General features: G+C 46.3%; 1 protein-coding gene across 1 annotated transcript; it reads left to right on the forward strand.

Moving 5' to 3' along the window:
- The first annotated feature begins 6,737 nt into the window (after window positions 1–6,737).
- On the forward strand, window positions 6,738–7,032 carry LOC100429934 (short transmembrane mitochondrial protein 1). Its single transcript, XM_002800258.4, has one exon. It carries the CDS (start codon window positions 6,799–6,801, stop codon window positions 6,940–6,942), a length of 144 nt encoding a protein of 47 aa, XP_002800304.1. The 5' UTR covers window positions 6,738–6,798; the 3' UTR covers window positions 6,943–7,032.
- The last annotated feature ends 20,220 nt before the right edge of the window (window positions 7,033–27,252 follow it).

The raw sequence follows: 27,252 nt of genomic DNA on the forward strand, positions 1-27,252 counted from the left end.
GACTACAGACACATGCCACGACACCTGACTAATTTTTTGTATTTTTAGTAGAGATGGGGTTTCACCATGTTGGTCAGGCTGGTCTCGAACTCCTGACCTCGCGAAGGTTCTTTTTTTATGATAGGTAGTTTACCTTTATAGTTTATGTATTTATATGATATTTTTATATATGCCTGCATACATAAATATATATACACATATATATGGTATGTATGGGTTTATACTGCTTCCAGTTGTTTTTAACCTTTGTAAACAAAATCATGATGCATTTCTTTATAACTAAATGCATCTTGGCACATGTGTAGGAGTTTTCCTTTAATATAGATTCTAAATGAGACATGGCTGGTTAGAGTTCTGACAAATTCTACCAAACTGTCCTGCAAACATAATATGCCAATGGGATATAAGTGTCTGTTTCCCCACATCACTAGGAATGCTTTCATTTAATTTTTGCCAAGTTGGTGGGCATAAGCCCCTCATTGTTGATTTACCCATAACTGGTTCCTGAGCACATGGAACACGCCTCCCTGCATTCAGTGGTTTGGTGTGTCTTTTTTTCTGGGTATTGTCTAATCATTCCTTTGTCCAGCTTTCTACTAAGTTGTCTTTTTTTCTTATGGAATTTAGGGATTTTAATCTTTGTCTTTGGAACATATTGCAAATCCTTCTTTTCAGTTTGCTTTGCTGTTAACTTTGTGGTGTCTTTCTCGTTGAGAAATTTTAAATGTTTAAAGCATTCAGATCTGATTGTCCTTTCATTTATGGCTTCCAGGTCTCGTGATTTGCATGGGAAGGCTTTCCTTTCCCAGAAATAGAGTTTCATTTTATTTCCTCTATTTTCTTCTAACGTTTTTGCGTTTCTGTATCTCACGTTCACTCACGGTTAGCCTCCAGCATCTCTGCTTTCTTCATTACTTTTCTCTTCTGAACCTACACTTCCCCCAGGTAATCATATTCATGCTGTGACTTTAATCAGCACTTTTAGGCTCATAATTCCCTCGTGTGTATCTCTGATCTTGTTTTCCTCTGGGCTCCTGACTTGCCTATCTGCCTATCTACAGGATATCACAAAAGTACCACAGACTCTGCAAACCCAAAACTGAACTCATGATCTTTCTCTCTAAACTTTGACTTCTTTTCTATCCTAGTGGATGGCTCAGAAACTTGAGCCTCACTCTTTGCACTGCCCTGTCCTTCATACTCCATGTTGATGCCCTGCCAAGACTTTGGCTGGGACCTGGTCAGTTGCACCTATCAAATTCTCGGCCACTGTTCTGTCTCTGCACCCTCACAACCCCAGCCTCAGCTGCCTTCACGTCTGGCCAGATTTCTGCAATAGCCTGCTAACCTGTCTCTTCAGCGTCACTCTCAACTGCTCTAACCTTTCTCCACACAGCAGCCTTCAAGATACAAATGTGATCATGCAACCCTCTTCGTCTCAAAACCATTAAGAGGACGAACAAAATCTTTCTTGTGGCAAACAGGACTTTGCATGACCTGGGCCCTGCCTGCTTCCCCGATCTCAGTCTCAGTCTCAGTCTCTGTGCACCAGCCATGCTGTCATGTTCTGTTTCTCCAACCGGAGGTCCTTTCCACATGCCTCTCCCTCTACACGTTATATTTTCTCCCTTGTTTTTTTTTTTTTTTTTTTTTTTTAGACAAAGTTTTGCTTTTATTGCTCAGGCTGGAGTGCAATGGTGTGATCTTGGCTCACTGCAACCTCTGCCTCCCAGGTTCAAGCAATTCTCCTGCCTCAGCCTCTCAAGTAGCTGGCATTACAGGCACCACCACACCTGGCTAATTTTTGTATTTTTTAATAGAGACGGGGTTTCACCATGTTGGCCAGGCTGACCTCGAACTCCTGACCTCAGGTGATCCTATCGCCTTGGCCTCCTAAAGTGCTGGAATTATAGGCGTGAGCCACCGCGCCTGGCCTATATTTTCTCCTTTTTCATACCCCACATCTATTCCTCACTTGAATCCTATTCCTCCTTGCTCTCTCAGCTCAAATGACATTCTTACCATCCCATAGACTAGGCCAGGCCCTCACGCTATATTTTCTCATAGCATTATGAAGCTTTTTCTCATAACACTCATCCCAGCTTATGTTTATGTATTTAAGTATGTGATGCACGTCTGCCAAGGCAAGGCCAAGAACGCTCCCTCTTCTGAGTTGCAACAAAAAGCGAGGACTTGGCTGGGCGCAGTGGCTCACGCCTGTAATCTCAGCACTTTGGGAGGCCGAGGTAGGCAGATCACGAGGTCAGGAGATCGAGGCCATCTTGGCCAACATGGTGATACCCCAGCTCTACTAAAATACAAAAAATTAGCTGGGTGTGGTGGTCTGTGCCTGTAATCCCAGCTACTTGGGAGGCTAAAGCAGGGGAATCGCTTGAACCTGGGAGGTGGAGGTTGCAGTGAACTGAGATCGCACCACTGCACTCCAGCCTGGCAACAGAGCAAGACTCCATCCAAAAAAAAAAAAGTGAAGACTTGTTTCTCTTGTTTCTCTTCACCAAGAACCTAGCGAAGCTCTGATCCTGTCTTGGGGGAGAGAGTTAGGAGAAGTAGAAGGCGTGGGAGGAGACAAGAATATTGTTTCTTTAGGGAGAGGTTGGAATGGGAAGATGATGTATTGGGATGCGCTCACCTCCCATCCTCTGACAAAATCAGCCAAGGAAATTGTGAGTGTGTAGTTGTCTGAGTGAATAAGGGAGGAAGAAAGTATCTGTGAGTGAGGGCTGGGCATGGTGGCTCACGCCTATAATCCCAGCACTTTGGGAGGCCAAGGCGGGTGGATCACGAGGTCAGGAGATCAAGACCATCCTGGCTAGCATGGTGAAACCCCGTCTCTACTAAAAATACAAAAAAAAAAAAAAAAATTAGCTGGGCATGGTGGGCACCTGTAGTCCCAGCTACTTGGGAGGCTGAGGCAGGAGAACGGTGTGAACCCGGGAGGTGGAGCTTGCAGTGAGCTGAGATCGCGCCACTGCGCTCCAGCCTGGGCAACAGAGCGAGACTCCGTCTCAAAAAAAAAAAAAAAAAAAAAGAGAAAGAAAGTATCCATGAGTGGTCCTGGCAGTTTGTACTTAAACATCAGACAGAGCCTTCATGGCACATAAGCTAGACTAAGCTAAGATGTATGCTTACAATAATGTCCCCAACCTAACAGTAAGTGTACGACCTGGTTGGGTACAGTGGCTCACACCTGTAATGCCAGCACTTTGGGAGGCCGAGGTGGGCAGATTACCTGAGGTCAGGAGTTCGAGACGAGCTTGGCCAACATGGTAAAACCCTGTCTCTACTAAAAATACAAAAATTAGCCAGGTGTGGTGGCAGGTGCCTGTAATCCCAGTCACTTGGGAGGCTGGGGCAGGAGAATTGCTTGAACCCGGGAGGCAGAGGTTGCAGTGAACTGAGATCACACCATTGCACTACAGCCTGGGCAACAAGAGTGAAACACTTAAGGGAGAAATAATATGAATTCAACTCAAACTCTCAGAAAATTTAAAAGATTATTCCTAACTTATTCTATTAGGCCAGCATTACCTGGATACCAAAAACAGATACAAACATTAAAGAAAAGAAAACTACAAATCAATATTTTTTATGAATATAGATTCCAAAATTTCTTATAAAATTTTAGCAAATTTAATCCTACTATATATTAAAAGGATAATATATGATGACCAAGTAAAATTTATCCAAGGATGCAAAATGGTTAAGCATTTTTTTATAAAAACAATTATTTATCATGACAACAAACACTTAAAAAGTAAAACTCTATGATCATTTCAATGGAGGCAGAAAAAGCATTTGACAAAATCCCACATCTATTACTGATTTAAAAAAAAAAAAACCCTAGAAATAGAAGAATATTTCTTCGATCCAATAAAGGAATGAGGCAAAGATGACTGCTTTCACCATTTTTAGTAAATATTCCACTGAAGGTTCTAATCAGTGAAGTAAGTCAAGAAAAAGATATAAAGGCATCCAAATTGGAAAGGAAGAATTGAAATTGTCTTTAGTTCCACATGACATTATTGTCTGTGGAAAATCATGCTATGAAAATCTCCCAAAAAAAGCAAGATAACTAAAAAGCGACTTTAGCAAGGTTGTAGGATATAGTCAAAATTCAGAAATCAACTCTATTTCCATATACTAGTAACAATCAGAAAGAGAAATTAAGAAATAATATTACAATAGCATCAAAACATGAAATATAGAGAGATAAATTTGACAAAAGATGTGCAAGACCTGTACACTGAAAACTGCAAAACATTCATGAGAAATATTAAAGATGACCTAGATAACAGGAGAGAAATATTATGTTCATAGATTAAAAGACTCAATATTGTTAAGATGTTAATCCTCCCCAAAATGAACTTTAAAGTCAATACAATCCCAGTTAAGATTCCAGCAAGCTTTTTAAAAGAGAAACTACCAAAATGAATCAGAAATTCATACGAAAATGTAAATGACCTAGGGGAGTCAAAATAACTTTGAAAATAAAGAACAAAGTTGGAGGGCTAATATTTTCTAATTTCAAGAGTTATTATAAAGCTGCAGTCATCAAGACACTATGGTGTTATAAACAGATCCACAGAACAGAATACAGAATCCGAAAATAAATGAACATACATGTGGATAACTGAATTCTGACAAACATGCAAAGGCAATTCAATGGATAAATGATAGTCTTTTTAACAAGCAGTGCTAGAACAATTGGATGTACATGTGCAACAAAATGAACTTTGATGTTTTTCTTGCACCATATTATATGAATGTTTGTGTTGCTTAAAATTTATATGTTGAAGCCTTAATCCCCAGTGTGACGGTATTTGGAGATGAGGTCTTTAGGAGGTTATTAGGTTAAGATGAGATGATGATGATGGGGCCTCCATAATAAGATTAGTGCCCTTATCAGCTGAAAGAGGAAGAGACCAGAGCTCACTCTCTCTCTTTGCTATATGAATATACAACAAGAAGGCAGCTGTCTGCAAGCCAGGAAGAGGGTCCTCACCAGAACTCACCATGCTGACACTTTGATCTTGGATTTCTAGCCTTAAAACTGTAGATGTAAACGTCTATTTTTCAGCCATTTACAATGTATACATTATAAATGTACATGTACACATGTATGCATTTACGTTTGTACATTATTAGCACGTCATACACATCACATAGTTAACGTCTAGCCATTAGACATTAACATTAGTTAAATGTCTAATATCCTGTCTCTGCTGTTTTGTAATAGTGGCCAAAGCAGACAAAGAGACACCATATATTAAAATTACACATAATGAATCAAGAACCATAAGGTAAAATCTATAGCTCCAAAACTTTTAGGATAAAATCTTTGTGACCTTGAATTATTAGGGAAAGATTTTGGATTAGTAGGCAAAATATCTTCACCTATTAATCCAAGGTCATGAAGACTTTTTTAGATATGACACCAAAAGCTCAATCCATTTAAAAAATTGACAAATTGAAATTCATCAAATTAAGAACTTATGCTCTTCAAAAGACGCTATTGAAAGAATGTAAGTGATGTACTGGGAGAAAACATTTCCAAATCATATAGGTAATAAAGAACTTATGTCAGACTATATTAAAGATTGTTAAAACTCAATATTTTAAAAATGAACAACCCAATTTTTAAAAGTGGGAGATTTCTGATCAGACAAAATCGCCATAGACTCATTTTTCCCTCCTTCTCCCCACTAAGTACATCTATAAACCCTGGAAATAATATAAGAGGCAACCAAAGGAGAACCATGAAACGTGCAAACAGAAAGAATTGATTTGGGAACCCTGGAAAAACACAGCAGCAGAACATCTGATCATTCCTTTGCCCAACAAGAAAGATAACTCATATCTGATATTTCCCAAACCCCAAAATAGCGACAGAAGGCATTGCAGGTTGACCCTTTCCACTGCTAAATCAAAGTCCCTCCAACAATATGGGTAGCAAGCCTGGTACCACCCACAAGGGAGATCCTTTGGAAGACCTGCTAACAATAATTGACCAGGAGAAGTGCTCTCTTCCCACTGAGCCTGAGACTCCTCTCCTGCCAAGAGATACCGGAGTAGTCAGCAGCACCAGCAAAGGAGTCCCTACCACAACAAACAGCCCAGCCCAGAGAGCCTTTTTATCCTCCTGGGCCTGAAACGCTGCTTTTCACTGACAGACATTCAGTAGCCTGGCCCAGGGAAATGCTTTTGCACCATCAGGCAGCTGTAGCAGGAACTAGTGGGAGCAACAGCAGGACCAAATAAACCAACCGACCAAAAGAATACCACAAAAGTTCTGAAAGTTAAACCATCACTGGAAATGTATCCCACAAAAAGTAAGTTAGGACCAGCATGCTAATCCTAAACAGAGTGGCACCTGTTAAAAAAAAAAATTTAAATAGGACCCAGTGTCTCCTAACATAAATGATGAAATGTGCAGGGTACAACCAAAAATGACTCATCCCACCAAGAACCACAAAAATCACAATTCGAGTAAGAAAAGACAACCAACTGATGCCAACAGTGAGATAAGTCATATGGCAGGATTCTCTGACAGGGATTTGAAAGCAGCCATCACAAAGATCTGTCAATAGTAAATTACAAATTCTCTTGAAACAAATGAGAAACCAAAAAAAAAAAAAATCTCAGTTTTAAAAAGTTATTTAAGAAACAACAAAAGGAAATTATAGAACTGAAAAATATAATAAATATTTTCTGAGGCTCAGACTGGCCCGCGGAGCTGCAGCAGTCCTTCGAGCCCTCCTCGCCCTCCCCACCAACATCATGCTCCAGTTCCTGCTTGGATTTACACTGGGCAACGTGGTTGGAATGTATCTGGCTCAGAACTATGACACACCAAACCTGGCTAAAAAACTTGAAGACATTAAAAAGGACTTGGATGCTAAGAAGAAACCCCCTAGAGCATGAGATTGTCTCCAGCACTGCCTTCGGGAAACACTGATTCTACTGCTCTTGAGGGCCTCCTTTACCATCTGAACCAAAAGCTTTTGTTTTCGACTCCAGCCTCAGCACTTCTCTTCTTTGCTAGACCCTGTGTTTTTTGCTTTAGAGTAAGCAAAATGGGGCTCCAATTTGAGAACTACCCTACAGTTCCAACATGCTCACCTCTTCCCATATTCCCTTTCCAACTGCATGGGAGGTTCTAAGACTGGAATTGTGGTGCTAGATTAGTAAACATGACTTTTAATGGGAAAAAAAGAAAGAAAGAAAGAAATATTTACTGTATGGCCTCAGAAAGTCGAATGTGGATGACAGAGGATATAGTCAGTGAACTTGAGGAGAGATAAATAGAATTCACTCAATCTAAACATGTTACAAGCTAGATGAAAAAACAATAAACAGAGCCTCAGAGACTCAGATGACAATAACAAAAGATTATCAGACGTCAACATTTGTATTATGAGAGTCCCAGAAGAGAAGGAAAAGAGTGAAGAAATAATGAAGATTATTTGAAGAAATAATGGCTGAAAGCTCCCCAAATTTGGCAAAAGATGCAGACTTTCCAGTTTAAGAAGCTGAATGAAACCCAAATAAGATAAACCCCCAAGGAAGTAAAAAACATCATAATTAAACTTCTGAAAAGTAGAGACAAAGAGAACTAATCTTGAAAGGAGCCAGAAAGAAATGATGTATTACTTACAAGAAAATACCAATTTAAATGACAGCAGATTTCTCATCTGAAACCGTGGAGGCCAGAGAGAGTGGCACAAAATTCTCAATAGTAAAAAGAAAGAACTGTCAACTGCAAATTCTATATCTGGTGAAACGATTCTTCGGGAATGAAGGGGAAATAAAGACGTTCTTAGACAAAGAAAAACAAAAATAATTTGTTGCTAGGTGACCTACCCTTAAAGATTGGCTAGAGAAAGTTCTTTTAACACAAAGAAAATTATTTAAACAATGATTTTAGATCACTATGAAGGAAGAAGGAACATAAAAAGGAGAAATGCATAGATTACCCTTTCTAAAATAAATTTTATAAACCATATTTAATGATCAGGCACCGTGGCTCACACCTGTAATCCCAGCACTTTGGGAGGCCGAGGCGGGCGGATCAAGAGGTCAGGAGATTGAGACCATCCTGGCTACCATGGTGAAACCCCATCTTTACTAAAAATACAAAAAAATTAGCCGGGCATGGTGGCGGGTGCCTGTAGTCCCAGCTACTCAGGAGGCTGAGGCAGGAGAATGGCGTGAAACTGGGAGGCAGAGCTTGCAGTGAGCTGAGATTGTGCCACTGCACTCCAGCCTCCATCTCAAAAAAAAAAAAAAAAAAAGAAGAATAGAGTGAGAGAGATTACTCTATTCAATATTATTGTTACCGTAATCAGGATAATGTGGTGTGGGTAAGGAGATACACACACAGATCAATGGAACAGAAAAGAGAGTCTAGAGATACACCCACAAAAATATGCTCAACAGACTTGTGATAAAGGTGCCAAAGCAATTTAGGGAAAAAAAGACATGCATCAGCAAAATATTGAGCCTCAACCTAAACATCACCATATACAAAATATAAAGTCTATACAGAAATAAACTCTAAAGTTATGGAGATGAATTTGGGATTGAATGTAAAATTCTGAACTGTAAGACTTTTAGAAAACAATGGAGAAAATCTGCAGAATACAAGGCTAGACAAAAATTGTTGGAGCTGACACCAGAACCATGATACAGAAAATTGATACAGAAAAAATGTATGTAGAACTTCATCAAAATTGAAAATTTTTGCTTTGTGAAAGACTTTGCTTAAAGGATGAAAAGACAAGATATGCACTGTCTTTGCACACAATGTATTCAGTAAAGGACTGTTACCTATAATTTATAAAAGAATTTCAAAACTCTACAGTAAAAAACAAATAAACAATCCATTTAGAAAATGAGCAAAAGACATGATTAGACATTTCATCGAAGAAGATATACAGATAGCAAATGAGTACATGAAAAGATGTTCAACATCATTAGCCATTGGGGAAATGCAAATTAAAACCTCAGTGAGATATCACTACACATCCATCAAAATGGCTACAATTAAAAAACGGTGACAAAATATAAAGTTCATACAGACCAACACCAGTGCTGGCAAGGAGCTGGAGAAACTAGCTATCTTGTGTGTTGTTGGTGGAAATGTAAAACAGTACAGCCACACTAGAAAACAGTTCAGCAGTTTCTTATAAAATTAAGCGTGCAATCACCACACAACCTAGCAATTGCACTCTTAGACATTTATCCCAGAGAAATGAAAATGTGTTCACACGGAAACCTGTACACACATGTTCACAGCAGCCTTATGCATGACAGCCAAAAACTGGAATCAGTCAACCCAGATGTCCTTCAACAGATGAGTGGATAAACAAGCTGGTACATTTATAACAAGGAATTCCACTGAACACTAAAAAGCAGTGAATTCGGCCGAGTGCAGTGGCTCACACCTGTAATCCCAGCTACTCAGGAGGCTGAGGCAGGACAATCGCTTGAACCCGGGAGGCAGAGGTTGCAATGAGCCTAGATCACGCCACTGCACTCCAGCCTGGGCAACAGAGTCAGATTCCATCTCAGAAGAAAAAAAAAAAAAAAAAAGCAGTGATTTTGCAGTGGATCATGCCTGTAATCCCAGCACTTTGGGAGGCCAAGATGAGAGGATTACCTGAGGCCAGGAGTTGGTTAACATAGTGTGACCTCCATCTCTATTTAAAAAGAAAAAAAAAAAGAAGGCTGGGCATGGTGGTTCACACCTGTAATCCCAGCACTTTGGGATGCCAAAGCAGGCAGATCACCTGAGGTCAGGATTTCGAGACTAGCATGGCCAACATATCAAAACCCCGTTTCTACTAAAAATACAAAAATTAGCCAGGTGTGGTGGTGCACACCTGTAATCCCAGCTACTCAGGAGGCTGAGGCAGGAGAATGGCTTGAACACGGAAGGCGGAGGTTGCCGTGAGCCACGATCATGCCACTGCACTCCAGCCTGGGCAACAGAGTAAGACTCCATCTCAAAAAAAATTAATAATAAAATAATTTTTTTTTAAAAGCAGCAAATTATTGATCATAGGCCACACCTTGGAAGAATCTCCAGGAAATCATGTTGAATGAAAAGATCCAGCGCCAAGAGGGTATATACACATGATTCCATTTATATTGCATTTTTGAAATGACAAAGTTTTAGAAGTAGAGAAAAAATGAGTGATTGCCTGGGGTTAGGAGTGGGGGAGGAACAGGAGAAAGGGATGTGTACTTATGGAAAGACAAGACAGGGATCGTGGTTCCGATGGAATTACTCGGGATCTTGGCTATAGTGGTATCGAATCTCCACATGTGATGAAATTGTGTATAACTAAATACACACACAGACACACAAATTAGTACGTCTAAAACTGGGGAAACCACATAATATCGATAAATTAGATCAATGTCAATATCCAGTTTTTGATATGGTACCATAATTTTACAAATTGTTATTATAGGAGAAAAATGAGTCTTAAAAAGTACGAGAGCTCTCCATATTATTTCTTAAAACTGCATGTGATTCTACAATTACCTGAATACAAATTTCGATTAAAAAAATTAAACAGAGAGTCGGGCATGGTGGCTCATGCCTGTAATCCCAACATTTTGAGAGTCCAAGGCGGGTGGATCACCTGAGGTCAGGAGTTCGAGACCAGCCTAGCCAACATGGTGAAACCCCGTCTCTACTAAAAATACAAAAATTAGGTGGGCGTGGTGGTGCATACCTGTAGTTTCAGCTAGTTGGGAGTCTGAGGCAGGGGAATCGCTTGAACCTGGGAGGTAGAGGTTGCAGTGAGCCAAGATTGTGCCATTGCACTCCAGCCTGGGTGACAAGAGCAAAACTCCGTCTCAAAAACAAAACAAAACAAACTTATCAAACTGTGCTCTTTAATGTGTACTGTTTATTGTGCCTAAATAAAGAAAAGAATAAATGGATGAGTATATGAATGAGTAAACAAATCAAGAATGGATGTATACATTTAAAAATTGACAAAGGAGGCTGGGTGCGGTGGCTCACACCTGTAATCCCAGCACTTTAGGAGTCTGAGGCGGGAGGATCACTTGAGCCCAGGAGATCGAGACCAGCCAAGGCAACAGAGTGAGACCCCTATCTCTACAAAAAATACAGAAATTAGCCAGACATGGTGATGTGTACCTGTAGTCCCAGCTACCTGGGAAACTGAGGCAGGAGGAACGCTTGAGCCTGGAAGGTCAAGGCTGCAGTGAGCTGAGATGAGCTCACTGAGTGAGCCACTGCACCCGCCCCAGGCCCCCGGTTCTATCCTGAGCTGAAGATGCAGGAAGCAACCTGCCGGTGAGGTGACGCACAACTTAGGGACAGCCTCAGATACACGAGGCATGGCACAGATGGAGGATTCCTAAGTGTGGTGAGAATGACGACAGAGGGCAGCAGATGAAGGGGAGATCCTGCAGGTAACAGAGGAGCAGGAAGGGGAATGTCAGGAGGGGTCATTATGGAAGTCAGAGCAGCAGACAGGGAGATGGCTGTGTAGGCGGGAGCAGCTAGGACAGAGACACCCCAGACTGCAACAGCGGGCGGGAGACTTCCAGGACACCAAGAACAGGAAAAGTGAAAAGGGTCTCCTCTGGGCCAGGCACAGTGACTCACGCCTGTAATCCCAGCACTTTGGGAGGTCGAGGTGGGTGGATCACGAGGTCAGGAGATCGAGACCATGCTGGCCAACATGGTGAAACCCCATCTCTACTAAAAATACAAAAAATTAGCTGGGCATGGTTGTGTGCATCTGTAGTCCCAGCTACTCGGGAGGCTGAGGCAGGAGAATCGCTTGAACCTGGGAGGCGGAGGGTGCAGTGAGCTGAGATTGCACCACTGCACTCCAACCTGGCAACAAAGCAAGACTCCACCTTTTAAAAAAAAAAGAAAGAAAAGAAAGAAAGAAGGGAAAGAAGGAAGAAAAGAAGGAAGGAAGGAAGGAAGGAAGGAAGGAAGGAAGGAAGGAAGGAAGGAAGGAAGGAAGGAAGGAAGGAAGGAAAGAGGGGAGGGAGGGAGGGAGGGAGGGAGGGAAGGGAGGGAGGGAGGGAGGGAAGGAGGGAGGGAGGGAGGAAGGAAGGGAGGGCAAAGAAGGAAGGAAAGAGAAGAGGAGGGGAGGGGAGAGGAGGTGAGGGGAGGGGAGGGGAAGGAAGGAAATGGAAGGGAAGGGAAGGGAAGCGAAGGGAAGGGAAGGGAAAGAGAGAGACAGGTGGGGCAGGGCAAGGTGAAGCGAAGGAAAGAAAAGAAAAGAAATTAAAAGAGAAGACAGGACAAGAAAAGGGTCTCCTTCCAAAAACCACATAGAGGACAAACTCCCAGTACCATCTAGAAGTTCCCAAAGACAGGAGGAGGCATGGGGCTTCACCGCCCCTCTCCACCTGCACTCAGTGCTTGGAGGGATGTGAAAGGGACAGAGAAGCCGCATCAGGAACGCAAACACAGGGCTCACTGGATGGAGAACAGGCTTCCTACTAGGTGACAGCCCAAAAAGAACCTTTCTCTGAGAACTGATCAAACTCAATGCTAATTCATCCAGAATTCACAGCTCAGCCCTCAGCATTCCTGGAAGCTGTCACTCTGCTGCCTGGTCTCCCCCAGGGGATAGTTAGGAAATGACAGGAGAGCTGTGCCGGGGGCAGGGCCCCAGCTGCAGCGAGGTGTGTGCTGGGCTAGGAACCAGGTCTCTTCTGTCAGCTTGAGTGGTGAGCGGATTCTGGAGTACAGGGCCACACAGCAGGGAACCGAGGGGCTCCTCAGTATTGAGAGGACTTCTGGGGGTTCCTGAGGGTTCGAGTGTGGGGCTCCCTGAGGTCCTGCCCCTTCTCGAGCCCAGTTGAAACTGGCGATTGTCTCTGCCTCTTTCCTTCCCCTGGGGGAGAATATGACTGACCCAGCCTTGGTCACCTTCTCTGGTTCACACATTCCCTCTCTACCCGAGACCTCCAGCGTCTAGAATCGATCTGTTTATCACTGGAGCATTGATGACGAGGTCACAACGCAAGCAGTCACTGGTCTGAAGACCCTCGAGCAGCAAGGGAGCTTAACACTGCCCAGCCCACCTCCTGTTGACGTCCGCTCAGCCCAGCCTCCAGTCTCAGGCGATCTGGCCTCCCGAAGCCCCCGGTCCCCACCCAGGACAGACCTGACCGACAAAGCTTTCCTAATGCAAATCTCTTATGCAGAGAAACCTCTCTCTCTGACCCCTCCAGGCCCCGAGCCTCCCCATGAAGTCCTTCAGATACACGGGGACATTGGCCCTAGGCGCCCCAAGCCTGGGTCTCCTTCCCTTCAGCCAAAGAGCAAATCGGTCAGCACCCCATGGTCTCCAGCATCTTCTCTACCTCCTGCTACGGGGAGAGGAGTGTGCAGGCTCTGCCTTCAGTGCCCTGGCGTCTGATGCAGGCTGCGCCCAAGGGTTGAATTCACAAGGAAGACGATTTAGAGATGCAATGTCTTGGTCAAGGTCCTTCTAGCTGCAGATAAGGAAACTACACTGGAACTGGTTTACACAAATTAAAAGGGCTGATTGGGAAAATACAGGGTGTCTCTCTCTTGGAATGAAAAATGTGGAAGAACATACAGGCCTCAAAAGGAACCGAAACTGCCAGGTGCAGTGGCTCATGCCTGTAATCCCAGCACTTTGGGAGGTCAAGGTGGGTGGATCACCTGATGTCTGGAGTTCAAGACCAGCCTGGCCAACATGGGGAAACTCCATCTCTACTAAAAATACAAAAATTAGCCAGGCATGATGGCTTGCGCCTGTAATCCCAGCTACTCCAGAGGCTGAGGCAAGAGAATCACTTGAACCTGGGAGGCAGAGGTTGCAGTGAGCCGAGATCACACCACTGCACTCCAGCCTGGGCAACAAGAGTGAAACTCCTTCCCCCCCCCCCCACCAAAAAAAGGAGAAATATACAAGCCTCAAAAGGAACTAAAACCAAGAAACAAAGGGTTGCTGGGAACTGAGATCACTATTCTCTTTCCTCATGTCTCCAGGACCTCGTGGTCTCGGCTTCCTTCTGTGCATCTGATGTTTCTCTCTCCCCTCCCCTCATCTCCCCTTCTCTTTTATCCTCTCTCTTTCTCTCTCAGTTCTAGTCTGCCCCAGCCCTGGCTTTACATTACCCCCTATGCAAGGACCCAGCTAAAACTGATCACTGACCACTGTCTGCATAATTTCATTTTCTGGGAGGCCATCTGATTGGTCTAGCCTGGGTCAGGCATCTACTGTGCTATGGCTATGACCAGGAAGGCAGCTACACAGGACAGGGCTGCCCAGGGCCCTTACCTGTGGATACTCTTTGGGGCGGGAGGGGTGCTCCAAGAAGGGGAACAAGCTAGGCATCTACACCAGAGCTGGCACCATGGCATGGATGCCTTGTCTGGAGGCCGCCCACTCCCTCCCATATCACAATTCTGAGAATGCCGCAGTCCCATCCCGGCCTGGGACCTCGTGACGTTAATGCTGGATCCTGGTCTCCTGTTTTTATTCAGTCTGTGTATTATGTCCTGCAGAATGAGGGGAATATGAAAATAACTTTTTATTTCCCTTTAGAGGGCACATCTGGAGCTGGCTCCTATCTCAAGGAAATATTTTGTTGGAGGAGTCTGTAGCTTAGAGGAGGAAGCGCCCTTCTGCGGAAAAGATGGGCTTGAGAGGCGGCAGGGCACGGTGGGAAGCCCCCTGGCTTTGGAGCCGGGCTGCGCAGTGCTGAACACCAGGGCGGTCACTGTCCTAACCTCTCTGGGCCTTGCAGGACAAATCTGCTTATGTTGTACAATAAACCCAGTAATATAGGTCAAGTGCCTAGCTGGCACAGTGCCCGGCTCATTCATCATAAGCCTTCCAGACCCTCCGGATAGTGACGGAGTAGAAGCCTGTGGACATCGTGAATATTCTCCCTGAGGAGAGGATATGGCTGAGCAAGGTGTCGATTCTACCTCCGTTACTGAGAGCCCACAGCATCTCAGCAGTAGGTTTCTCGTTTGAGCACCTAGCTGGTGCAGGGGACCTGGAGTTCAGTTTGAGTCATGCAGTCTGCGATCCAGACAAGGCATTGATCGTGAGGAATGAGCTGCCAGGGGCTCCAGCAGAGGGAGAGGGGCTGGGGACCGAGGTGTCATGAGTGGAGTGATGACCGCTGTCTCTCTGTCCCTTCCCTAAGCTGTCTCCTCGCTGTTCTAGCGGCTCTGACCGCCCCAGTGGAAAATTTTTCTCCCTCCCAGCCAGGACCCACCAAAGGCCCTTGGGAGGCACTCAAATGTGCAACTTTTTTATAGTTCACATTTATTCTACTGGAGAAATCAGCCCTCGACCGCAACGGTGCCCAGGCATGAATCATAATGTCCATGGTGTACAGAAAATGCAGTAAGTCAGCAGTTATGGGGTGGGGCCCCAGGGTTTTCATTCACAAAGAGATTTTTCAATTTTATTAAAATCAATACGAGTTTTATTACAGTATAAATGAAATGAGGTCCCCTTGCTTCCGGGGTAACGAACCACATTGCCGTGGCAGCGGGACGCGAAAACCCCTGCCTGAAAGAGACCCTCCTCGGGAAGGCGAATGCTTTGATTCAGAGTGGTGGCGACCCTGCAGGCCTGGAGAGAGGAGCTGCAGCCAAAGAAACAGGTCTACTGGGAAATTTCCAGCAACATGCCACGCCCCCCACTCCATGACCCCTTCCTATGTTCTTGCAAATCTTTGCGAATCCTATAAAAATCGCGACATAACGGGTGGGGCAAAATTTTCCGTGGAAACCACAGGTAGAGCCGATTTCATCATTGAGGTTGACTTGGCGCTGAGATGGTCCTTCTGTGGGAATGAAGGCAGGCACAGAGAGCAAGCTGGTGTGGAAGCATTCTCTAAACTGTAAAGTGCTGATGGTTTTTACCTTATCCTTGTAGTTACCATCCATAACAATGGGTGCTCAGGTCCTATAAACAGGCTCTTGGGGAAAGGGTAACAAGGGCCACCATCTCTGAGTTAATGGTCAAGACCCAAAGACAGTCCCCATGGAAACCAGAACAGAGACGATCACTGAATGCAGGAGACAAGGCATAAGAGGAGTCCGCCATGTGTACACACACATGCTCTGCACACTCACATGCATACACATTGCACACTCACATGTATACACTCACATTGCACATGCACATTGCACACTCACATGTGTACACTCAGATTGCACTTTCACATTGCACATTCACGTGCACACACATTGCACACTCACATGCATGTGCACATACTGCACACTCATGCACACACATATTGGACACATTGCACGCTCATATGCACACACATTGCACACTCACATGCACACATTTTGCACACTCACATGCACACATTGCACACCCACATTGCACACTCACATGCATACCTACACATATTGCACACTTACATGCACACACATTGCACACTCATGTGCATACACACATATTGCACACTCAAATGCGTGCACATATTGGACACTCACATTGCACACTTACATGCATACCCACACATATTGCAAACTCACATGTACACATACACACTCTTCACTCTTAAGCAGCTCTCTGGGTGGGTTGTGGAGGGACCTCAGAGCCCAGTCTGGAGCCCCCGGTGCAGACATGGGGCAGGGTGGGGTGGAGTTCTTCTCTGGACAAGGCCCCAGGGCCTAGGTAGCTTGGCCCCCAGGGGTGGCCTAGCTCCCCAGGACAGCTGTGGGCAGTCCGCTCCTGGCTCCTGCAGGAGCTCCTAGTACCCACGCGCTGGCCAAGACTTGAAGGGAGCTGAGTTTGGGTCAGAACCTCAGACTCCTCTAGGTTGAGCCCTAGAAGCTCCTCTCCTGGCTCTAGGGTTGTAGTCTCAGTCCAGACTGCTGAGATGTCCTGGCAGCCCTGGGAACTAGACCAAAGCTGCTTAATTGGGGTTCTGCAGTCATCATTTATCTGGGAGGACATATTCTGCCACCTGGGGCCTGGTGCTATAGAGGTGGCTGGCTCAAAGGCCTCAAAGCTGCTTCAAGTACTGAGGCAGAAGCTTCTGCCAGAGCTCTTGGAAAGCTGCCGGCCTGGCTGTCCACCTTCAGAGGGGTGTGGACGTGCCCTTGTTTCATAGGGGCCGGCAGAGCCCAGACCCAGAGAATGGGGCACCCGGGGTGACCCAGGGGACACCGATTTCAGCCAGGGAAGGGACTTTGGTTGAGAAAGTGCCTGTGATGTGGATCCTACAAGCCTTGGAGGATTTCCTCCCAATTTTTTTTTTTTTTTGGCAGGGGGGACAGGGTCTCACTCTGTCACCCAGGCTGAAATGCAGTGGCATGATGTTGGCTCGCTGCAACCTTGACCTCCCGGGCTTAAGCAATCCTCCCACCTCAGCCTCCCGAGTAGTTGGGACCACAGTGGGTTGCCACTATGCCCAGCTAATATTTTAATTTGTAGAGATGGGGTCTCGCTATGTTGTCCAGACTGGTCTCAAACTCCTGGGCTCAAGTGATCCTCCTGCCTCTGCCTCCCAAAGTGCTAGAATTACAGGTGAGAGCCACTGTGCACAGCCCCAACTTTTAAAAATGAAAACAACAATAACAGCAAGTCACCCCCAAATCCCAACCCTAACAAAGCGATTTTCATTTTTATGTATCTACTTCTTGTCCTCGTCTACAAAGACACACATTTTTCTTCATTGAAATGATAATACGTACATGATTTTTATCTACAGGTGGGTTTTTTTGTCTACTTAACAATACATAATATTCTTCATTTTTCCATGCAGTTTTGATTAAATTTCATATCTGTATAAAAATGAAATTGTGAAGATGTTTCCCCTATTACTGAGTTTTTGTTATTGAATAAGGCTGCACTGAACATCTTCAGAGGGATTTTTTCTTTCTGGAGGTAAACCAGTAGGTAAATCCCAGCACTTTGGGAGGCCAAGGTAGGTGGATTACCTGAGATCAGGAGCTCAAGACCATCCTGGCCAACATAGTGAAACTCCGTCTCTACTAAAAATACAAAAAATTAGCCGGGCGAGGTGGCGGGCGCCTGTAGTCCCAGGTACTCGGGAGGCTGAGACAGGAGAATGGTGTGAACCCGGGAGGCAGAGCTTGCAGTGAGCAGAGATGGCGCCACTGCACTCCAGCCTGGGCGATGAGCAAGACTCCATCTCAAAAAAAAAAAAAATATATATATATATATATATATATATACAAAAAGTAGCTGGGTGTGGTGGCACATGCCTGTAATCCCAGCTACTTGGGAGGCTGAAGCAGGAGAATTGCTTGAGCCCAGGAGACGGAGGCTGAAGCAGGAGGATTGCTTGAGCCCAGGAGACGGAGGCTGCAGTGACCCGACATCATGCTATTTGTGCTCCAGTCTGGCCGACAGAGGGCCAAAGGACATAAGTATTTTTTGATTCTTATTGCAGATTGCTCACTTAGAGTAACCCATGGTGCCCCTACCCATATCCCACATCCTACATCCCAACCTTGCCGTGGTGGCTTGTTACACGTGCGTGTTTGGAGGTAGGTATTTCTGCTAGTTTAATAAGCATCAAATAGCACCTCAAGACTGCTTAATTTTAATTGCTCTGATTACTAGCAAGGCTAAACAGTTTCCCAGGTGTTTGTTAACAGACCGGATGTCCCTCATGTGAATACCTGCTTAAATGTGTTGCCTACTTATCTACTGGGTCATAATACTTTCTCTCTCATAAATTTTAATGAACTCTTTATGTAACATTGCTATCAACTCTTTCTGTATCAAAGTTGGTGCAACTATCTTTTTCCATCTAGCATTTCATTACTTTTTTTTTTTTTTTGACATATGGGAGGTTTTGTTTTGTTTTTGCTGTCTTCTGTCTGTTTTATCTTTTGTGGTTTCTTCTGTTGCTGCAAAGCTGACACCAGTCCTTCTTCGTAGAGGTAATAAATATTTCATTTTCTGCTAACTTTTCTATTTTTAAAAATAAATTTAGCTCTTTCATCCATCTGTAGTCTATTTTAGTGGAAGGAGGAAGCTCGATTAAAATTATTCCATGCTATCCGGTTTCGCAACATCATTCATTTTAAATTATTATTTTATAAAACATTCTAATGTCTAACAGGTTCAGCTGTGGGATTTACTCTTTTTTCTTAGACTGTCCTTTGAAATCTTCATCTGTTTGTTTTCCCTGAATCAGTTGTATTCAGAGAAGTACTGCTGGGATTGATTTGGGGTGGGCTATGTTTGCGAATTCACCTAGGGTAGTGAGACATTTTCACAATAGCAAGTGTGCTCGGCCTGTCTCTCCCGGCCCCCACTCTATCAGGATGTGCAACTTTCCTGATAAAGATCAGGTGGCCGGGCGTGGTGGCTCACACCTGCAATCCCAGCACTTTGGTAGGCCGAGGCAGGCAGATCATGAAGTCAGGAGATCAAGACCATCCTGGCTAACACGGTGAAACCCCGTCTCTACTAAAAGTACAAAAAAATTAGCTGGGCATAGTGGCGGGCGCCTGTAGTCCCAGCTACTCGGGAGGCTGAGGCAGGAGAATGGCGTGAACCTGGGAGGCGGAGCTTGCAGTGAGCCGAGATCATGTCACTGCACTCCAGCCTGGGCGACAGAGCAAGACTCGGTCTCAAAAAAAAAAAAAAAAAAAAAAAAAAAAAGTCAGGCATATGTTTATTCCTAAGTATATTAGATTACTTGTTTGTGTTGTAAATGGTTTTTTCCATTATGTTTTCTAGCTAGCGTGGTGTTCAGCACTATCAATTTTTATGTATGTAGTTTGCATTTGTCCTCTCCCTTAAACTCTTTAATTTGTGAATTTGCACTGATTCTTTTTATTCACTATCCATACAAATGTTCTCGTGTTGTCCCTTTTTCCCCCCCAATTTATTTTATCTTGCCTTACTAAAGTGACTGGGATGTCCACACAAGATTAAATTGCACCAGTACCTTAAATCCTTTTAGGAACTTGGTAGAGTTTCAGTTAACTTGGTGTTTGTTTGTTTGTTTTTAGACAGTCTCGCTCTTGTTGCCCAGGCTGGAGCGCAGTGGCACAATCGCAGCTCACTGCAACCTCCATCTCCCGGGTTCAAGCGATTCTCTTGCCTCAGTCTCCCAAGTAGCTGGGATTACAGATACCCATCACCGCGCCTGGCTAATCTTTTTTTTTTTTTTTTAGTAGAGATGGGGTTTCACCATGTTGGCCAGGCTGATCTCAGGCTCCTGACCTCAGGTGATCCACCCGCCTCAGCCTCCTCAAGTGCTGGGATTACAGGCGTGAGCCACGGTGCCCAGCCTTAACTTGTTAATGAATTTTCAGTGTGATAACAGGCTTTCTTTTTTGTTCCTAAAGATACTTGTGTTTTACCAGTGCAATTTTTGCATTGAAATAGGTATGTTTTATCCTGTTGAAAAATCCTTGAATTCTTAGGTTGTACTTTTTTTAATGATTGAATTTTATCAAATTATATTTGGGGTGATTATTAAGATGAGTTTAACATCTTCCATTTTGGCCTTCATTTTTTTCAACAATCCTTTGTGGATTGAATATTGAATGAATAATGAAATTCTCCCCTAGTGACAGAGCTGGAATTGCAACCCAGGTATTCCAATTCCACCTCCCACGCTGCTTGGCAAAATTAACATTTCAGAAGGTATGTTTACATTTTCAAAGGCTTGAACATTGCTTATTGCCGGAGGATCAGCAAACACAGGGAGATAAATGGTGTGTTTCCGATAGAATTTCCTGTCTTGAACCCTTTTCAGGGCACCCAGGTTTTAATCGGAATTAGCAAAATAGGCCATACCCAAGCATCTCCAAGAGTGACTTTTAAACTTTAAAAACTTATTAAGGCAGGAGGGTTCATTGACAATGATTTTGGAAACCTCACTTTGAAAGGGGAACTAGATGATTTTGACCAAAATTTAACTGAGACCTAAGTACACGTGCCAAAGTAAAACACTCTTTGGATATTCATTTCCAGATCCTCGGCACAGCCGCCACCGCAGAGCGGCGGAGCCCCTTCCCTGGTGTCCCCCGGGCTTGCTGTCTGCTCTCCCTGCAGTCTCATCCCTGCATCCTCCTCTGTGTGCCCCCGCAGCAGCCGGCCCCCGCCGGTGCTTTCTCTCCTGGCTGCTTGCTTTCTGCTGCACTGGGGGAGACTTTTATTCTGCTCCAATTAGCCAGAACAGTTACTGCTTCTGTGGGATTCAAGCTGAAAACAGAACCCACACTGCACAGCACCGCGCCTCGTCCGGCAAAAACGCTGCTCAGGTGCTCTGCGAGCAGCACCCGTGGGGAGCCCAGTGACCTTCTCGCTCCCATCATCCCTTGAGCCACAGTTGCTAAAGCGCCCCCACAGACACTCACCTGATTTCAACGTCAGACCTATGAGGCAAATAGGGAGGGGTTCTTCCTAACATCCTTGCTTTACAAATGGAAACTGAGGCACAGGGAGGGTGACTAACCAGCCCAAAATTCATGCAGCTAGAAAATGTAAATACCGATATAATTCCAAATCTGAGTCTTTTTATTTTTATTTTTATGAGACAGAGTCTCCCTCTGTCTCCCAGGTTGGGGTGCAGTGGTGCAATCTCAGCTCATTGCAACCTCCACCTCCGGGGTTCGAGCCATTCTCCTGCCTCAGCCTCCCGAGTAGCTGGGATTACAGGTGCGCACCACTACACCCGGCGAATTTTTGTATTTTTAGTAGAGACAGGGTTTCACCATATTGGTCAGGCTGGTCTCGAACGCCTCACCTCAGGTGATCCACCTGCCTACACCTCCCAAAGTGCTGGGGTTACAGGTGTGAGCCACCGCATCCAGCCCGAAATCTGAGTCTTTCCTACCACACCGCATTGTCTTCCTGCAAGATAAGCTGCTCTCCTTTCAAGCTTGCAATAGAGAATTCAGCTGTCTGCAATTGAAGGAGTTAAGTGCGCATTTGTTTAAATAACTTGAAGCTTCCAGGCATGTGGGAATTTGCAGGGGCTGCTGCAGGCTGGGTGGGGGACGGGGAATCCCTTGCTGTCCCAGCTTTTTTAATTCTCACAGAGCGGATTGTTCATTCTGATCCTCTTGGTGACCCACATGCTGAGCAGAGTGGTGGGTGGGTGGGCAGAGGGGAGAGGAGAGGAGGCCCCCTAGGCTTGCCTTTGGAGAGGGCTTTGGTTCTCAGGTGGGAACTGTTGGTTTTAGCAGCTTGTTTGCTCCACTCCTAGCGTGCTCAGGGGAAGTCAGGAGGTTTTGTGCAGGTTCCAACGCCTGTGGGATGTAAGAAAAAGATTCTGGGTCCACCTGCAGCTCCAGGCGCCAAAGGGCAAGCTCTGCTTGGAGGGAAAGTGGGGCTCATCTGCCTGACCAGGTGAGGAGGGGCTGGAAAGCGGGAGAGAAGCTAGCTGAACTCATTCTGAGTCAAGAGGAAACATATGAGCCATCCTGGAAGCCTGTAAGGGACGCAACTTTTTTTTTTTTTTTTTTTGAGATGGAATTTTGCTCTTCTTGCCCAGGCTGGAGTGCAATGGCGAGATCTCAGCTCACTGCAACCTCCACCTCCTGAGTTCAAGTGATTCTCCTGCTTCAGCCTCCCATGTAGCTAGGACTACAGGTGTGCGCCACCATGCCTGGCTAATTTTTTGTACTTTAAGATGGGGTTTCACCGTGTTGGCCAGATGGTCCTGATCTCTTGACCTCGTGATCTGCTTGCCTCGGCCTCCCAAAGTGCGGGGATTCCAGGTGTGAGCCACTGCACCTGGCCTCGCATCTTAAGAAAAATCATTCTTCGGCCTCACCTTTCCCTCTAGCCACTAGCCCATCTCCCTGCCTCCCCCCTCACCCCCACAATAGAACTTAAAAGAGTTCTACCCTGGCGGTCCTCACTCCGTCACCTCCTACTCACCCTCTGACCCACTCTGGTCTGGCTCCACCCCCATGTGCACTGGAACTGCCTCTGTCCTTGACCACGTGTCCACTGTTGCCTACCACTGACATCTGCTTTTGTTGCCCACCACTGACCTCTGCTTTTCTTGGCCAAGCTTTTCTCAAACTTTTCTCTTTCCTGTGGGCCTCTAAACTCAGCTCATCCCCATCCCTGGGCACGCACAAGAAAGTAGGAATCACCCCACAGCAACCAACCTCTCCTGGGAATTGTTGGCCAGCGTGGACATTTCCCAGACCCACTGGGCATGAGCTCTTGTGTGTCCGGCTTCCCCTTGGAAGATTCTGCCTCTCTGTTTGCTCCTGCTTTGCTCGATGAAAGATACCCTTCTGTTTGATCTTGAGGCGCTTGCAGATTTCTGGGCTCAGAGTGTTCTCCCTATTGCAACAGTCTTCCTTTCTATTTGGCATTATGATCAGCAAGTCACGCCCATATTTTCAAATCCAGTGGCCACTTCAGTGCACACCCAACTCCTCCTCCCAATGCCATTTAGCGCGTTTCCGTCCTGCTGAAAACACTTTCCTCCTTCCCTGCCATCACCCTGTCCTCTGGCCTTTCTCCTGCCACGTTCGTCTCTTTGCTTTCCCCCTTCCAAACTCTGAGACTCTTTGAGACTTGTCCTGGGCCCTCTCTGCTTTCTCTCTGCAGGGGGTCACACCCCTCCGCATTGTCTTGATGGGCATCTGTATGTTGATGGCCCTCTAAGGACGCTATCACCCTTCTGAGCTCCCAATTCATGTACCTGAGGTTGGCCTGATGTTTGTACTTGGTTGTCTAATGGACACACCAAACCTGACAGGAACTCTTCGCTTGTAACCTTAAACTGGTTATTCTCCAGGATGATGGACTCACACCTGCCTCGGCCCTGCACCCCATCACAAAACCGGAAGCCCAGGAGAGCTCCTGTCATCTTGCTTTTTCTCTCACATCAGTGATTCCAAAATAAGGACTTAACCTCTGTGCTCCTCTTCTCGCTGCTCCCACCCACCAGCATCTCCCACTGAACTGTTCCCATTGCCTCCTAACTGACCTTCCTGTGCCCGTCATCATCTGCCCATTTTCAACACGCCTTCCAGAAAACAAAATGTATATCTATCAGCTGGAGTTTGCATAAAATGCTCCAGTGCCTTCCCCTTGCATCCAGGATTCAACCCAAGGCCCCTCCCAGGGCTGCCCAGGCTGTCTCCCCAACCTCCTCAGGGCCGTCTCCTCCTGGCTCCCACCCTCCTTGGATTATACTCAGCTCCTCCCAGGACCTCAGCCCCGGCTGCTCCAGACCTTCCACTTGGTCTCTTGCCTTCTCTCAGCTCCCAAAGGTCCTCTTCCCAGAGAGGCCCTCCCTGACCCCGGGTAAACTGCATCTCCCTATGCTGCTCCAGCCAGCACCCTGTTGACTCCCCTCACAATGCTAACAAGCATCTGCGTTCCATTTGCATGTGTGGTTGTTTGCTTGTTTGTTCTGTCTCCCCCACTAGACGTTCCAGGAAGGTGAGGGCCATGCCTTGCTGGTACCTAGCTAACATTCAATGAATGAATGAATGAATGAATGAACGGACTCAGGGTGGTGCTTCACCTGCTGGTTTACACGCCTGTCTCTGCCCGCCCTGGTAGAGTCTCTTAACTCTTAAGGGAGGGACCCCCTCTGACTACCTCTGTTCTCAGGGAGCCTGAAGAACAGAGGCCCCTGGAGAGTGAGGTCAGCGTATTCATGACAGAGGACGAGGGGCTCCTCCAGCAGGCCTTGTCATGCACAAAGGACAACAGGGCAGGGGTCCTTCTCCATGGCTTCAAGCCTCCTGGCCACGTGCAGACCCCTCTCTCAGGAGCTGGGATGGCTGCAGACCGCAGCATCTCTCAGCCACCCCATGCCTAAAGCCCATTGGCAACGGCAGCACAGGGCTTAGCAAGAGGCAGGGGTGCTGCCTTGCCTGGAGAAGGCCCCATTCTGGGCACCTGGGCACTCCAACGGGACGTGCAGGCCAGAGGCCAGCTGGCGGGCCTCACCGGCTCTGGACCACAGGGCCAGCCTTTTACAAAACGGGAGACACAGCTCTGGGCCAGCATGGGAGCCCTTCTGGCTCAGGGGACAAATCCTAGCTGTCACCCTCTGCAGTACAGTGCCCTAGAAAAAGCCTGTTGGGGAATCCCTCGCCTAGACCGCAGTGGTAGCAAAACACCAGCATCCACCGCATCGGCCAAGGTTCCAGGATCATCCAAGCTGTGTGGTTTAACAGACAGAAGGTGGCTTTGATTGAGAACCAGCTGTGTGCAGTGTCTGATCCTGTGCTGAGGGTACGGGAGTCCAGAGACAAAATAATAATAACACCCTCTACCTTTAAAGGACCAAAGACTCAACCTCTCGGTTACAACGCTTCCCCTTCACACCAAGTGGAATCGAATGAGCTCAGGATGAACCGGAGAGACGAAGTTGGGATTTGTAGAGGGCTGAGATGGACCGGAGGGTGGGTCGTTGTCAAAGCTCTGCCCGGACCTCTCAGGGCCCTGTATGCACCGTGCATCCTCCCCAGCTCCTTTCTCTGTTCTTCTTTCTTCAATCACCTGTACCTGTGACTCTTGAAACCTGCTCTCTGGCTACCGAAGCCACAGCCCTGCCCGCATAGGGAGAGACAGTGCCTGAAAATTCCTGGCACTTGTCAGGGCAGCCCATAGCCAATCCCAGGAATAAGAATGCCCAACCGTGGAGTGTAATTTATGCACCAGAGCTCCTCACAGGATCAGCCCAAGAAGCCGGGAGTTCACTTGGAATCTGACTCTTGCCTGGTTTCTTCCCTTCCTGTCCCACCTCCCCGACACCCAGTTAAATCTATACTGGACTTTCTTCCTTTGCATTCATTGATTTCACAACTCAATCCAGGATCAACAATTCAGTCCTCGTGAATGCTCTCCCCAACCCTCCCAACAGGTCCCAGCCTCTCCTGGCCCACCCCACAGGAAAAGGAGGGGATCCACTGCCTTGGCTGAGCAATCAGTGGTCGGTAGTGGGGGGAGGTTCCCCACCTGGACCTGGTCCCCTCTGCTGGTAGCCACTGCTGATAGAGCGGCTGTTGTCGCTTGTCACCTGCTGCTGCAGCCCAGGCAGAGCACAAGACTGCTCTGAGGAGGAACAGCCATGATTTCCTCACTGACTCAGACCCTCCCTACCTCAGTTCTTACTACCATGTCTGACTCCTCAGTAGGGTAGACAAGCCCCATGACCAACCCTTGGTGGAGAAGCATCATGCTGTGTCTCTGGTCCAGCGTCTCCATGCCTCAGGCCATGGGGATGCCAGCAAGCCTGTGACTGTTCACTGTCGGACACCCCAGCTCCTGAAACCCAGGGCTGCAGGAATGTTAGGAAGGAACACTTTCTACTGCTACTCAAGAATGGGGAGGGTCCATGGGCATTTGTGCTGCACGCTGAGCCCTTCACTGTCAGCCCTGCTGCCTCCCAGTGCCGTGGCCAAAGAGTGTCAATGAGCTGCTGTTCTTGCAAAGGACCCCTTCAACGATAAACTGGAATATGGCATATGCACCAGGCCAATGGCTCAGTCACAGATTACATTTATTTCTAGAAATAGAGACAATTCCTCTGTTGGACATCTAAGCGTGTGACTACACAAGTAGTACCCATTCCAGAAGAACTTGGGGAATGATCTATTTAATGTCAATTTCCCCTACTGGACCATTAACCTCACAAGGATAGAGACACCGTCAGTCCTGTTCACCCCTCCATCCCTGTTATAGAGAGCAAGATATATAGATAGCAGGACAGATATCTCTGTGATAGATAGCAGGAGTTGCCTACATGTTTACTCAATGAGTAAATGGACAACCACTGGAGGAGGGATGGAAGGGGGGCTCATGCATCAAACTGGATGGGTTTGAAGGTCCCTCAAGGCTTGAAGGCCGCATGATGCTCAGCCAGAGCTGGGCATCCCCTGGAGGGAGAGGCCTTGCAGAAGACACCATGAAACCCACGGAGATGAGGATCGGTAGTAGTGTAGACATTCTTCTGTCCTGTTGTCTCCTTTTTGATTAGCAATGAAAATGTTGACCTTGCTGGGCAAAGCTCCTCAAGAGTCAGACCCAGAAGAAACGCTGGAGAGTTGATACTCTCATCAAGTGTGCTGACGGGAGGACTAAGACCCCTGAGACCATGAGGGCAGAGACTCTTCCAAAGGCAATCAGGGTGTCAGTGACAGAGTCAGGACTAGGTCTCATGTTTCCTGCGCCCAGCTCTGCTGGCACTCCTTCCAAGATTCCATTCTCCCTGGACACATTTGCAGATGAGAGCACAGAG

This window comes from Macaca mulatta, chromosome 16, assembly GCF_049350105.2.
Source record: "Macaca mulatta isolate MMU2019108-1 chromosome 16, T2T-MMU8v2.0, whole genome shotgun sequence".
In the NCBI taxonomy this organism is placed as follows: domain Eukaryota; kingdom Metazoa; phylum Chordata; class Mammalia; order Primates; family Cercopithecidae; genus Macaca; species Macaca mulatta.